The 15608-nt window shown below is 41.4% G+C and overlaps 1 protein-coding gene across 1 annotated transcript; it reads right to left on the bottom strand.

Moving 5' to 3' along the window:
• Positions 1–379: 379 nt before the first annotated feature.
• On the bottom strand, positions 380–2469 carry msx2b (muscle segment homeobox 2b). The gene is made up of 2 exons (XM_085470667.1): positions 1980–2469; positions 380–1669 (listed from the first exon to the last, which is right to left on the bottom strand). The coding sequence occupies exons 1-2, from the start codon at positions 2365–2367 to the stop codon at positions 1218–1220; spliced, it is 840 nt and encodes a 279-aa protein (XP_085326793.1). The 5' UTR covers positions 2368–2469; the 3' UTR covers positions 380–1217.
• Between the last annotated feature and the right edge of the window lie 13139 nt (positions 2470–15608).

Genomic DNA, 15608 nt, shown 5'->3' with positions numbered 1-15608 from the left:
GTCAAAACAACACATAATTCTTGAAAATCCATCTGAGCTTTATAACGGGAAAGAAAAGTTTGACAAATGCGGTAAGAGACAGCTCAGTCATAACGGGAACTCTCTGTGAAGTTGGATAATTTATGGGTGTCATTTATGGTTTGTCAAACATTGCCTTGAACTGACCACTGTCTGATGGGAAACACAGACATGGGATTAAACCACACAAACACACACACACACACAGAAAGCAGCTGTAGCTGAAAAGTGCTGAAGAAGAAGAGCAACACAGCTATTTGGTTTAACTTACATACCGCTTGATTTTTTTGAGATATGTTGAGTGAACGCTGCACATGTTTAAATTTTGCTACTTTTTTTTAAGACATAAAATTGAATGTCATTTAAAGGAAACAGTCTGTGAGCCTTTAATAGTTTGGTTCATATAAATGAAAAAAAATATATATATATATATAAACTGCATAGCACACTGCAGGCCCTTTCAAAGGGAGAAGAACAATATAAATACATACTCGGTTAGAAATTTTGTACCATGTTCTCATAATCATAAATACACAATTCATACATTTCCAGCATTGCATTTTAAAGAGAATAAATATGTCTATGCTCTGTAAATGTCTCGTAAAGAAATTAGGGTGTAATGAAAATACTTTTATTGCTACAAGAGAAAACATCAACAAAACTGTAATTACAATAGCATACAGTTAGAGGGATGAATCTTACTGCTAAAAAGACACAAATAACCTGAATTTGAATTTCAAAAAGATTGAAAAAATTCTTTTAAAAAGACAAAAAGTTGCCTGAGTTGCTGAAAGACCCACTCATCCATGCAAAGTGTCTTGAGTTTAAGGCCCCAGGTGCTTTATCTGTTAAGTAGTAAGACTTAATTGGAAAGTCTGCATTATGATTCCCAGTGCAAGTCCTCGCCCTGCTCAATTATTGCAGAAGTAAACAACTGAAGGTTATAAAGAGCTGGACAGTAACACCCCTCCTCATAAAGACAAGTCGTGTAAACAGGCAGTCCAAAAGGGGCAAGAGAGGAAGTTTCTCTTATCCTCACTGTTGGGAAAATAGATCTTTAAACAGATTCTGAAGTGCTCAGAAAGTTATTACAAACACTTCTTGTGCAGTTGAAACTGTACATTATACATAGAGATTTTTGAGCACATTTCCTCCGTGTTCATTTTTTTGGAATCCTTTAGTCGCTGATATTTCCATTTTTATAAGTGGTACATGCTGTAGCCCAAAGGAGCAGCGTACACTCCTAAAGGGGAAATGGGCAGGATGGGTCTGTGGTGGTGATATGCAGAGGAGTATGACTGTCCATATAGTGACATGGCACCCAGTGACAGTGGTAACCTAAAGCCAGGGTGTAAAGCTCCAGCAGCAACGGCTGCCACTGCAGCCGTCTTGGCATCAGCAGCCATCTTGAGTTTCTCCAGCTCGGCCTCCTGGAGCCTCTTGGCTTTGGCTCGGCGATTCTGGAACCAGATCTTCACCTGAGTCTCTGTGAGAGTTAAGGAGGAGGAGAACTCGGCTCGCTCGGCGATGGACAGGTATTGCTTCTGCCTGAATTTCCTCTCCAGAGCGAGGAGCTGGGATGTGGTGAAGGGTGTGCGGGGCTTCCTGTTGGTCTTGTGTTTCCTCAGCTGGCAGGCAGGACTGAGGTGACCTGGGAAAAGAAACAATTAGGATTTAAGAAGGGTCATTAAATCATTTGATTATCTCAAAATTTGATTTGAATGTAAAAACTGAGTAGTTGGCTACAGCCTACCAACCCCAGCCAGATAAATAATACTATTTACACTCTAGCCTTACTTTTCAGTAAACAACCAATTAACAGAATGCGTCTTTGCAGCACAGCTTACAGAGAATTACTTTCCAGTATTTAGGAAAAAAACTGAAAACATCTGCAAGATACTGAATAATGAAATTAGCTATAAATAAGTTTCATGGCGTTTAATATGAGAGGAGAAACTTACGAGGTTGTGTGGAAAAGGCGCTGGTAGTAACCCACGGTGCGCAGTCCTCTGACTCTGATGTTTCAGACTTCACTGGCGACGAGGGGGCAGCAGTTAAGCTCTTTTGGCTTCCCCCGGGAGGGGTGCACGTCTCCCGGCTCACATACAAGGAGTTTAACCCCGTCGGGGACAAAGCCACCGAACTTTCCTTCGGTGTAAAGCAGGCGGACTCTCCACTCCGGCTGTGCGTCTTTCTCCCGGACATGAGCGCCTCCACGCTGAAGGGGTGATGCCGACGCACCACGGGAGATGCCTTCTCTTCCCCCGACTCCTCTGTCAAGTCCGCACGGCTGCTGTCCTCCTCGGAAGAACTGCATCCCAAGTCGTTAAAACTCTCCTTGGAGGCCATCTCTCTCCTCCGGGTCTCCTCCGTAAAACAGGTGAACTCCACGGAGACGAAGCAGTAAGTTTACCCAGGTGTAACTCACTCCTACGAGCGTACTGTTCAGCTGTCAAGTTGTAGTGTGAGAGCGAGTATGTAGACTCGGCACGTTGACACGGCTCAACTTAGACCAATCACAGCAGCCCAAAATGTTTATGGGCGACCACGTGCTGCTTTCAACATAGAAAACTCATATTACTTGGTTATATTTGCGCAAATAACGATTATGATTATTAGTAGGAGGTGGTAGTTAGTCATCTGAAAGGGGCAAATTCCCAAATGAAGTTAAAACACGTTTTTCTTCTTTTTTCAGGTTTTATTTAATTTCGAAGAATCAGAAGCTTGAATTTTCTCTTATCTGTTGTTTGCTAACCGCCGTTTATTTGTTAAAGTGAATTTTTCCACATTGCCTGCAAAAACAATAGCTCTGCAGCATTATCACATGTTAAGCTTCAGTAATGGATTAGCTCTAACTCTAACCTCATGAGAGTGCATGTGTAAACACGGGCCCTATGCAGATAATTATGGAGAGTTATACCCGGAGATGAAACACTGATCCCTTTCTTCTTCATCTCTCTCGCTCTCTGCTTTGTTTGATGTTCTTTATATTGGGACTTTCCGCTGTATCCGACATTTCTGTTGTGTGGTATGTAAGTCCGGCATTTATAGAAACGTGTCACATTGAGATTTCTGAGGATGTTACTTAACTGCATGGCCGATTTACTGATGCTAAAACCTTAGCAAAGTCCAGCTTGGGTGTGAGGCGCGACTGGACACAAATTAGATTAGACTTTCACGTGTTTCTCTCCGTGTCTGTGACCGACACGTTCGTCTTCCTGGCCTAAGATTTGATCCCATTCATTCTGCAAATTAGACATGAAGTAACTCATTGTCAAAGTCTGTGAAGAAACTCAGTGGGATTTTTCTATTGAGAATTTGATGTTTTACACTTGTTCCAGACATTTATCTGAAAACTCTGTCTGACTGTCCTGATGGTGGTTAGCTTAAAGAATGGCCCACTTATCTTATGATCATTTTCCCCACAGGCGTGCCTGCATCAGTTATTTATTATTTCTCAACTACTTGCACATATTTAACACTCAACAGTCCTACCACTAAATGATATGTGCTATTTTGTATCACATTGATTCAGCATACTCGCTATATCTAGGCTTTGGAAGCAGTGCCATGACGGCCAGTGGAGAGCTGTGGGAATAAGTTACATTTTTCATTATTTTTTATCATACTCGCTCTTGCATCTTTAAATGCTCTTGCCCAAAAAGCTCTGTCTGCCCAGACCGGTCAGATAGTTCAGCAACAGAAAAAATGAGTTATAACAGATAGCATACAGATTTTTGAGCTGTTTTGTTTCAGGGTTTGGACTCACAAACCGTGTGCAGCGTCATCATTACTGCTTTCAAGTTTACTTGAACTGTGACCACATCTTCCTCCACTGGGGCAAGAGCTGAAAGTGCCATTTGTCTATCTGTCAGCAAGATTTTACAAAACCTACCAAACCCAATTTCATGAAACTTCACACACACACCGGGCCCGTGGGAAGGCGATCAAACCCAAGAGTAACGTTAAGCCATTGCTGGAGACATTATCATCAAAAAAGGTAGTTCACTGAGTGTTCAGGTCTTTAGGAGCTAGTAGCGGTAAATAAAAACACTTGTGTTCAGTCTTGCAGGCAACAACACAACATTTATTGTTTTTCACTCGTGGATGAGGCACGAAAAGCAGCTCTGCAGAGTAAATACAAATGGAAAACTGTAGGGCTGCTGCTCATTCTTTCTTTAGAGGGGTCTCAAACTAGCTCCTGGTGGGTGTTATGCCAGTGTGTTCCTGACACATTCACGGAAGAAAAGCCTAGACTACAAACAAGGGTGTTTTAAGCAGTTCAGCTGCGCTGTTTTCTGTGGGAGAGAATAACTGCGTTTGGCATACCCTTTGGGCTTTGTATGCCCAAAGGGTATGCCAAAAAAAGAACAAAAAAAAAAGAAAAACCAACTATATAATACATTAAAATAGAGTGGGAAAACACCAGAAAGCTTATAGGCACTTTTCAGTACACAAAGTGCTTTAAAAGAAAAAGGCACTTCTTTTTCAAACATCCCTGGGGAGGGATTAATAAACAGCAAATAAAATAATTTATTTCAGCACTTTTATGTGTAGCTAGCAGGCTTGACTAGCTTGTATGTCAGCCTTGTGGAACAGGACTCTGTTCCCAGGAGGTTGCTGCTGCTGTCTTATTAAAGTGGGGTTATTTCACAGACAATCAGAGGTTTGTGAAGGCGCCAGTGAGCGGCCAGATGAAAGGGCCGACTCCTCAGGGGAGAAACTGTTGCCTTTTTTGCAGGATCCACCTCCTTCCTCCTCCACCTCTCTCTCTCTCTCTTTGCCCTGCAGGCACCTTGTCATTCAGTCATATAACTCATTCTTGGCTCACTGTCGTTGGCATGTTACCTCCTTTTGTATCTCAAATCTTCCCTCTAACTCTCTTTAATGCTTCATAATGTTTCATTGCATCTATTTCTTTCTGTCTTTCTTCTCACATTCTGCCCATTGTGCATTTCTTCGCTTCCTTCTTGCTATATTTGGTCTCACTTTCAGTATAAAAACCTCAGATGTAAAGACCGCACCTCCATGCAACACATGAGAAATTGCTGAAAGAGGCAGTATTCTAGCTGCATGAGTTGGGCACACCACATAGTTAAATCCTTGTTGGTTTGTGTATCAATCTATCTTTCAACCTGGCTTAAAGAAGTAATTGATTTGTAATAAAGGAACCACTGGCACTAATCAAATCAATTATTTAATTACAAGTACTGGGAAAATATGACCCATGTGACAGCTGTACAAGCTGCATCCTGTCACACTCCACCCAGACAAAGTAATATCAGCTGTTAAGTGATAATCTTTTATATGTGCTTTGCATTAGCAAATTTATGGGCTATATGTGTGTGTGTGTGTGTGTGTGTGTGTGTGTGTGTGTGTGTGTGTTACATGTATTTATGGTTTAGACGTGCAAATTGTTGTGTTACCACAGATCTAAAGCAGATTTCACAAGAAGAGTAGAAGGAGGAATAAAGGAAGGAAGGAAGGAAGGAAGAAGAGGGGGGGGTAAAAATAAGAGGGGTGCTCTTCTGGGTGTAGCAAAATTACCCACACGTCCCACTTCCTTTTTTCCATAATATCATTTAAGCTTGATAATAGCGAAAGCAATTTGTCTGAGCATGTTTGTGCGTGTGTGTGTGTGTTTACTGTGTGGAGTTCTGTACTGTATGCGTGTGTGTGTATCTGTCAGAGAAGCTTGAGAGGCCTGTGGTTGTGCGAGTCGGGCACACCTCAGAGCATTGTAATTACAGCAGAAGCTTTGAAGTGGTGGAATGTTTGGTTGGGATAATCAGCAGGCTGGACTGCACTCACACACTATTTACATTCCCAATAAATCACTCATTCACGTTATAACGCTAGCAAATGTTATTATCTGTGCTGATACAGATTTGGTAAATTAACGTGTTAGAGGGTAAAATGGGATCACTGTTTTTATAGTACTGTTTATGCAAAAAGGGCCCAGTTAGGATCCAAGCACTGCATGATATGCTATTCACAATGTTTCTTTAATTTCATCTTACCTCTTTAGCATCCTCTTTTTAAGCCGGTTTTCTTCATATTGGCTGCTTTTTGCACACAGAAACTTGAACAGCAGATGGGCGGGGCCAAGATGCCCACGTTAAGGTTGCCCACTCTCATGACATCATCCACCTTTAAAAACTGGTCTCTAACCAACGGTATAAAGCAGTTTGATTAGGGATTACTTGTACATATTTTTTACATTTAGTAATTAAACACAATAAATTGTCAGATTTTATGAACCAGAAATTTCCTGTAATATTTCATAATTATGTGGCTAACTGAGGAAAACTAAAAGCAGAAAGTTATCCATTTTTTTATGCTGCTATGTAACATTAAAATTTTATATATGAATCTCCAAGTAGTAATCATATAGACTATCTGCTGCATTTCTTGGGGTTATCACTCATTAAACTCAATATGGATTCTCTAAATCCCTAAAGGTCAGTGAATCCCAGGAAGGCGGCAGGTCCTGATGGAATACATGGAAAGGTTCTCAGAGCATGTGCTGACGAACTGACCGGAGTCTTCACTAAAATCTTCAACCTTTCCTTGTCATCAAACACCGTCCCGCCCTGCCTCAAAACCTCCACCATCATCCCCATCGCCAAGAAGACAGCTGTGGCCAGCCCAAATGACTACAGGCCTGTTGCACTTACGCCTGTAGTGATGAAGTGCTTTGAGAGACTGGTCTGTCAGCACATCAGGGCCGGTCTGCCTCCCACTCTGGACCCCCACCAATTTGCCTACAGGACAAATCGTTCCACCGAGGACGCCATCACCATAGCGCTCCACACTGCGCTGAGTCACCTGGAGCACCGAGGAAGCTATGTGAGAATTCTCTTTCTGGACTTCAGCTCAGCATTCAATCATATCATCCCGGAGATCCTGGTCCAGAAACTGTCTCACCTGGGACTCTCCACCCCCATCTGCCTCTGGATCAAGGACTTCCTGACAAATAGACCACAGTCTGTCAGACTCGGCCCCCACCGGTCCAGCACCATCACACTCAGCACCGGGTCTCCACAAGGATGTGTTTTGAGTCCCCTCCTGTTTACGCTCTACACATCCGACTGCTCCCCTACCCATCTCTCAAACACCATCATAAAGTTCGCGGATGACACCACAGTGGTTGGACTCATCTCAAGGGGGGATGAGTCGGACTACAGAGATGAGGTCAACAGACTGACTGAGTGGTGTTCAGTTAACAACCTCCAACTGAACACCACGAAAACTAAAGAACTTATCTTGGACTTCAGGAAGGGCAGAGCAGACCCGGCCCCACTTTACATTCACGGGAGCTGTGTGGAGAGGGTACACTCCATGAGGTTTCTGGGCGTGCAGATATCTGATGACCTCTCCTGGACTGCAAATACTACAGCGGTGGTTAAAAAGGCCCAGCAGCGTCTCCACTTTCTGAGAGTGCTCAGGAGGAACAACCTGGAGGAGAGGCTGCTGGTGACATTTTACAGAGCCACCATAGAGAGCATCCTAACGTACGGCATAACAACATGGTATGCAGGGTGCTCAGCTGCAGACAGGAAAGTACTGCAGAGGGTCATCAACACAGCCCAGAAGATCACTGGCTGCTCTCTGCCCAGCCTGGAGGTCACTGCAAACTCTCGGTACCTCAGCAGAGCTGGCAATATCATCAAGGACCACTCTCACCCCAGCAACCAACTGTTTGAACTATTACCGTCAGGCCGACGGTACAGGTCACATAAAACCAGGACAAACAGATTCAGGGATAGCTTCTTTCCCAGAGCTATCACCGTAGTAAATAAGCACAAAAACAATTGAACCTATTCCATACCGTCACTGTCATTATATTATGCTGCTATTCATACTGTCATTATATTAATGCTGCTATCCTGTATATATTGTACATACTATTGTTTGAGTACTTACGATTGTTTTTTTTGTACTTTTTATATTTTACATTTATATTTATTATTGAAACTTGCACCAAGGGAGTGGCACTCCAATTTCGTTGTACTCTGTACAATGACAATAAAGGCTATTCTATTCTATTCTAAAGCTAAATTGTGTTCCACAGTTATGCAACATGTCAGTCTTTAAAGTTTAATTAAAGCTCTGTTTTGTTTGAAAAGATTTAATGCTATCCAGCCATCCATTTTCTTAACTGCTTATCCACTTCAGGGTTGTGGTGAGGTGCTGGAACCTTTCCCAGCTGCCATAGGGTGAGAGGCAGGGTACAGCCTAAATGGGTCACCAGTCTATCACGGTGCTAACAGAGCGACAGACAAGATTGGTCAGTTTAGAATCACCAATTACCCAACCCACAGGCACAGCGCCAACATGGAAACTCCAGCAGATTCAAACAAGTTCTTGGTGTGAGGTGACCGTGCTAGCAACTGAACCTCAATGCCACCTATTTACAGCGTAAAACTCTAATAAAATAAAATAATATATTATCAAATAATTTAAGTGATGTCTAAAGTTGACGACAATCCCTTGACTTCACAAATTCAGACATATGCATAGGCGTGCATACACAAAAACAGACACAGTCCTGTACACACAGGGAAGTGACATTCTTCTCAGTAACGCGAGTAACTTGTCAAACCAGTGGGACATGTAATAAACTGACTCATGCACGCTTGAGCTAATCGCATCGTTTTTATTGTCTTGTTATCTTAGTACTGTCACTCATCTCATCTCTGTATCACTCATCCACTCCTCCTCTCTTTGCTCTCTCTCTCTCTTCCTCTCTCTCTCGGAGCCGCTGCCTGTAATGTGCCTAAATGACTACCTTCAATGCTACAATGGCGCCAGAGCCAATTAGCTGTTAACACGGGAGACAGATCTATTCAGAAGCCAGAAAATGAGGCCTCCTGTAACGTGAAAGATTGATGCCCACTTTGCTAATGACAAGAGAAGGAGGTAATCCGTTGCTTGGCTTGATCCTGGGCTATGTTACAGGATAGTCAGCTGATGACTGTGAGCATGCAGGGGAGGGCTCAAGAAAGTGGCAGTGGACTATAGGTCATTGTAGGAGTTGAATAAAATATTGAAACAACACAATATGTTGTTATTTGATATTTTACAACATTACACACACACACACATGAAATCAGAGAAATTTGTCAACTACAAGAGATCAAACAAGCTACTGTTTTATTCACTTGTCTTCTACTGTAGGTTGTATTGGGACATTAGTGGAAATATTGAAAAATTTGCCTCATAACAAAAGGAATGTGTCGGTGCAATGCAGTTAGCAAGTGTCCTTTGAAGGTGATAATTGCTTGGGAAACAGCCAAATGCAATTATATTTTTGGAACTCTTCTTTGCGCTTTGATGAACACTACCTGCGCACTAATGTGAGTTCATAGTTTCACCCTAACCCATCATTATCGGGCCTTATTTTCATTTTATGACTATTTCGTTGGCTGCATTCAAGCCTGACCTTGTCCTAACCTTTCTTTGTACCCAACTGAAAATGTGCAAAAAGGCTGGCATTCTTTTCACCATGCATGTAAGCTCATTTAATGCATTTTTGTTGTGCATTTCTTAAGCCACTGAGCTCACTGTTGTATTTTCAGTTAGAATAACTAGCATAAACATAAATACAGAGACGGGTAGCTTCATATTAATTGGGTAAAATGTAACTTTTTATTCAGGCTTTGGAAACTCAGGAGCAGAAATAAGGGGCATCATCAGACTTTTATTGTATGACTCAGTGTGCATCACGGGCCTCGTGACTTTATTTTCCGTGTCAAACTCTTAACCTCCGTAGAGAGGGAAAGAAACTAGCCAGGGGCCATTTGTTCCCCGTACAACTGTGTTGATTCCCAGTGACACCTTATATCTTAATCAGTTCTGACAGGCAGAATTTATGATGAGGCCATCGTGTAAATCACGAGGAGGCTTGTTATTATGGAAAGGCACTGAAATGGTATAATTGTTTTTAAGTGCCGCTCAAAGGGCAAGTGTGCCTGTATTGCTCTGTGTGTGTTGCATGTGATCGTGTGAACATGCACAGTATTCTGGGAAGTTTTCCAGAGATTGGGGAAATCCACCTTCCACACAACAAACAACTTGAACCACAAAAACAAATCCCCTTAAAAGAATTTTTTGTCTCATTACAACACATAACATTTCATGGTAGAAAAGCCACAACTTTCCCAGCTGTTACGACTGAGTTACACGCACTCTTTTGGATTATATGAGAATGAAATGTGATTACACACAAGACAAACTTAGTGGTACAAACTTAATTTATCTGTGCAGCAAAAAAGTAAAGGGGGAGAGTGTTTTGATTATTGCGACTGGAGAAAATACCCAAAATGCGATCTGAATTATTCTTCTGCACCAAAAGACGTGGGAAATATTTAGGAGTTAGGGTCATGTGCATTGACCCTAAAACTTGCAAAGCATGTCACAAGCCTGGTATTTAATTGCCATTTAACGTCTTTGGTTTCACTTAAATAGACTACAGTTGTGGTAGAAAAGAAAGCACGCCTTCTTTTTATTCTAAAGTTTTACGTACATAATAAAAATCATCTGGTCGTTAGCAGGTCTTAAAATTAGTCAAATACAGCCTCAAATAAACTACAAAACATAACATATTACAGCATGTCATTATTTATTTAGCAAAATTTAAACCAAAATCCTTCAGTAACAATTAACTATAAGCACTATAGCAGCCAAGTGCTGCTAATCAAATGCACTTGATTAAGTGGTCATCAGCACCTCTGAGCACCTCTATAAAACAGAAGTTCTGCAGTTTGCTGCTCTGGAGCACACGGGGTTATTAGATTATTTTTTTAATTGGAAGTCCATCACAGTGAGAAAGATTATTCACAAGTGGAAAACATTCAAGTCTTCCCAGGAATGGATGTCCCAGCAAATTCACCCTGACATCAGACAGTACAATACAATACAACGAAGACATTAAGAGCTTTATCTCAGAATCTACAGGCCTCGGTTAGCATGTTAAGTGTTAAAGTTCACGGCAAAATCTCTTAACCTTGCAGTTATGCATTCAACTCTCAGACATATATAATAATTATTGTGGGTGATTTTAACATCCATGTAGATGCTAAAAATGACAGCCTCAACATGGCATTTAATCTGTTATTAGACTCAATTGGTTTCTCTCAAAATGTAAAAGAACCCACCCACCACTTTAATCACACTCTAGATCTTGTTTTAACATATGGCATAGAAACTGAACATTTAACAGTGTTTCCTAAAAACCCTCTCCTGTCTGATCATTTCCTGATAACATTTACATTTACAATAATTGATTACACAGCAGTGGAGAGTAGACTTTATCAAAGTAGATGTCTTTCTGAAAGCGCTGTAACTAAGTTTAAGAATATAATCCACCCACTGTTATCATCTTCAATGCCCTGTACCAACACAGAGCAGAGCAGCTATCTGAACGCTACCCCAACAGAGGTCGATTATCTTGTTAATAATTTCACCTCCTCACTACGTACGACTCTGGATACTGTAGCTCCTGTGAAAACTAAGGTCTCTAATCAGAAGTACCTGACTCCGTGGTATAATTCTGAAACACGTAGCCTAAAGCAGATGACTCGTAATCTGGAGAGGAAATGGCGTGTCACAAATTTAGAGGATCATCATTTAGCCTGGAGAAAAAGTTTGCTGCTTTATAAGAAAGCCCTCCGCAAAGCCAGAACATCTTACTATTCATCACTGATTGAAGAAAATAAGAACAACCCCAGGTTTCTCTTCAGCACTGTAGCCAGGCTGACAAAAAGTCAGAGCTCTTTTGAGCCAACCATCCCTTTAACGTTAACTAGTAATGACTTCATGAACTTCTTCACAAATAAAATTTTTATCATTAGAGAAAAAATTACCAGTAATCATCCCACAGATGTAATATTATCTACAGCTACTCTTAGTACCATTGATGTTAAGTTAGACTCTTTTTCTCCAATTGATCTTTCTGAGTTAACTTCAATAATTACTTCCTCCAAACCTTCAACGTGTCTTTTAGACCCCATTCCTACAAAACTGCTCAAAGAAGTCCTGCCATTAATTAATTCTTCGATCTTAAATATGATCAACCTATCTCTAATAATCGGCTATGTACCACAGGCCTTCAAGCTGGCTGTAGTTAAACCTTTACTCAAAAAGCCATCTCTAGACCCAGCAGTCTTAGCTAATTATAGGCCAATCTCCAACCTTCCTTTCATATCAAAAATCCTTGAAAGAGTAGTTGTCAAACAGCTAACAGATCATCTGCAGAGGAATGGCTTATTTGAAGAGTTTCAGTCAGGTTTCAGAGCTCATCACAGCACAGAAACAGCTTTAGTGAAGGTTACAAATGATCTTCTTATGGCCTCTGACAGTGGACTCATCTCTGTGCTTGTCCTGCTAGACCTCAGTGCAGCGTTCGATACTGTTGACCATAATATCCTATTAGAGCGATTAGAACATGCTGTAGGTATTACAGGTACTGCACTGCAGTGGTTTGTATCATATCTATCTAATAGACTCCAATTTGTGCATGTAAATGGAGAGTCTTCTTCACACACTGAGGTTAATTATGGAGTTCCACAGGGTTCAGTGCTAGGACCAATTCTGTTTACATTATACATGCTTCCCTTAGGCAGCATCATTAGAAGACATAGCATACATTTTCACTGTTATGCCGATGACACCCAGCTCTATCTGTCCATGAAGCCAGATAGCACACACCAATTAGTTAGACTGCAGGAATGTCTTAAAGACATAAAGACCTGGATGGCCGCTAACTTTCTGCTTCTTAATTCAGATAAAACTGAGGTTATTGTACTCGGCCCTGAAAATCTTAGAAATATGGTATCTAACCAGATTCTTACTCTGGATGGCATTACCTTGGCCTCCAGTAACACTGTGAGGAACCTTGGAGTCATTTTTGACCAGGACATGTCCTTCAACGCACATATTAAACAAATATGTAAGACTGCTTTCTTCCATTTGCGCAACATCTCTAAAATTAGAAATATCCTGTCTCAGAGTGATGCTGAAAAACTAGTTCATGCATTTATTACTTCCAGGCTGGACTACTGTAACTCATTATTATCAGGATGTCCAAAAAACTCGCTGAAAAGCCTTCAACTAATCCAAAATGCTGCAGCAAGAGTCCTGACAGGGACTAGAAAGAGAGAGCATATTTCTCCTGTTTTGGCTTCCCTTCATTGGCTTCCTGTTAAATCCAGAATTGAATTCAAAATCCTGCTCCTCACATACAAGGTCTTAAATAATCAGGCCCCATCTTATCTTAATGACCTTGTAGTACCATATCACCCTATTAGAGCACTTCGCTCTCGCTCTGCAGGCCTACTTGTTGTTCCTAGAGTATTTAAAAGTAGAATGGGAGGGAGAGCCTTCAGTTTTCAGGCCCCTCTTCTGTGGAACCAGCTTCCAGTTTGCTTTCGGGAGACAGACACTATCTCTACTTTCAAGATTAGGCTTAAAACTTTCCTTTTTGCTAAAGCATATAGTTAGGGCTGGACCAGGTGATCCTGAATCCTCCCTTAGTTATGCTGCAATAGACTTAGGCTGCCGGGGGATTCCCATGATGCATTGAGTTTTTCCTTTCCAGTCACCTTTCTCACTCACTATGTATTAATAGACCTCTCTGCATTGAATCATATCTGTTATTAACCTCTGTCTCTCTTCCACAGCATGTCTTTTATCCTGTCTTCCTTCTCTCACCCCAACCGGTCGCAGCAGATGGCCGCCCCTCCCTGAGCCTGGTTCTGCCGGAGGTTTCTTCCTGTTAAAAGGGAGTTTTTCCTTCCCACTGTCGCCAAAGTGCTTGCTCATAGGGGGTCATATGATTGTTGGGTTTTTCTCTGTATCTATGAAGCGCCTTGAGGCGACTTTTGTTGTGATTTGGCGCTATATAAATAAAATTGAATTGAATTGAATTGAATATAAGGCCAGCTATCAGATAAGTAAAGCATGGGCCAATTTGGGTCTTGTAACATGATAATAATCCAAAGCAGAGGAGCAAATCTATAACAGAATCAATGAAAAAAGTAAACAATCAAGGTGTAGCAATAGCCCAAAGTAAAGGCCTCATGCTGACTGAAATGCTGTAAGATCTCGGTATAACCCCTGAACCTCAATGAGCTAAAGCAATGTTGCAGAGAAGAGTGAGAGATGTGAGAGACTGGCAAAGTCAATGATCACTTCAAGTTATTGCTGCTTAAGGTTGTTAAGAAGCTACTGAATCATGGGGTGTGCTGATGTTTTACACTGCTTCTGCACTTTTGCATTCATTTTTGTTAAATAAATAATGAAAGGCTACAATATGACATGTGAAGTTGATCAGCTGAGGCTGCATTTACCTTATTTTAAGACTTACTAAGGACTGTATAATGATTTTTTATTATGTCCTCATATGCAAAGTTGTATAATTGAAAGAGGGTGTAACTTCTTTTTACCACGACTGTATATTATTTTATAAAACTATTTCAAGATTAAGAGTGTAACATTAGAAGTCCCCTCATCTTCAAAACCAGTTATGCATTCAAATTTCTGTACGTGTCTTTGTTTAACAACCTTGGGGTAAAATGAATATGTGCCGCTTTGGTCTCTACTGAAAGCTTCTTTTATAGAGTCATAAAGAACAAAGCACTTAACCGGATAAACAAATGACCCTCTATACTAAAACAAGGAAAAGGGGAACATCAAAGATAGTTGTAACCCTTTTAAAGGTCAGGAGTTTGGAATTGACTGGCTGGCCTACTGACTCATAGGTTAGTTGGCCACTGTGTTAGATGGAACATTGGCTGGTTAAATAAATGACTAAAGAACCTCTGGGCTGACTGACTAATTCAGCAGCTGTTTAACTGAATCATGAGATTAGCTGGCTGACAGACTCAGTGTTCTGCAAGCTAAGTGTGTGGGGAAAGCTAACAAGAGGTGCAAACATACATGGATGCACAGTTGCAAAAGATAGACTTTATTTATGAAATACTTCCTGTGTGTGTGTGTGTGTGTGTGTGTGTGTGTGTGTGTGTGTGTGTGTGTGTGTGCGCGCGCGCGCGCCAAGTAGACTCTAGACTCAGACTCACCGCTGTTTAACGAGCTAAAGACGCCAGTCACAGTAGGACCAAGGACAGACCAGGGCTATAACCGAGAGTGTGGCGCTGACAGACCATCGACTAAACTGATCTTTGCTCTGACCCAAAAGTGAGAAGTGCACTGGAGCCATTTGTGGTGACCCTTTCTTCACCCACAGGATCAAAGGTTATAAACCTCTGCCTGTGCCCTTTGAAATGGAGCAACAGGAGCTTGTTGTTAGACTGATTAGCAGAATGGCAGTTACCATAATACTATCTTTTACATCCATGGTGCAGGAAAAGGAGAGAAAAGCAGAGTGAGATGCTGAGAGGAAACACACAAGTGGTTTACAGAAGGCTTTACAAATGACCATTTCATTTTCACGAGGGAAGGAAAGCTATCCAAACCTATCTATGAAGTAATTGCCACCTCTTGTTAAAGCATGAGTTAACCACTTTTTTGGAGGGATGTGGGGCTGTGATAGACCTGGTGAACCCAGAAATCCCTTAACTAGAACCTGT

The sequence above is a fragment of the Copadichromis virginalis genome, linkage group LG10 (assembly GCF_057382275.1).
Source record: "Copadichromis virginalis isolate Kocher_CV1m ecotype Utaka linkage group LG10, C_Virginalis_male_GT1.1, whole genome shotgun sequence".
Taxonomy (NCBI): domain Eukaryota; kingdom Metazoa; phylum Chordata; class Actinopteri; order Cichliformes; family Cichlidae; genus Copadichromis; species Copadichromis virginalis.
This window is presented reverse-complemented; position numbering and strand designations above follow the sequence as displayed.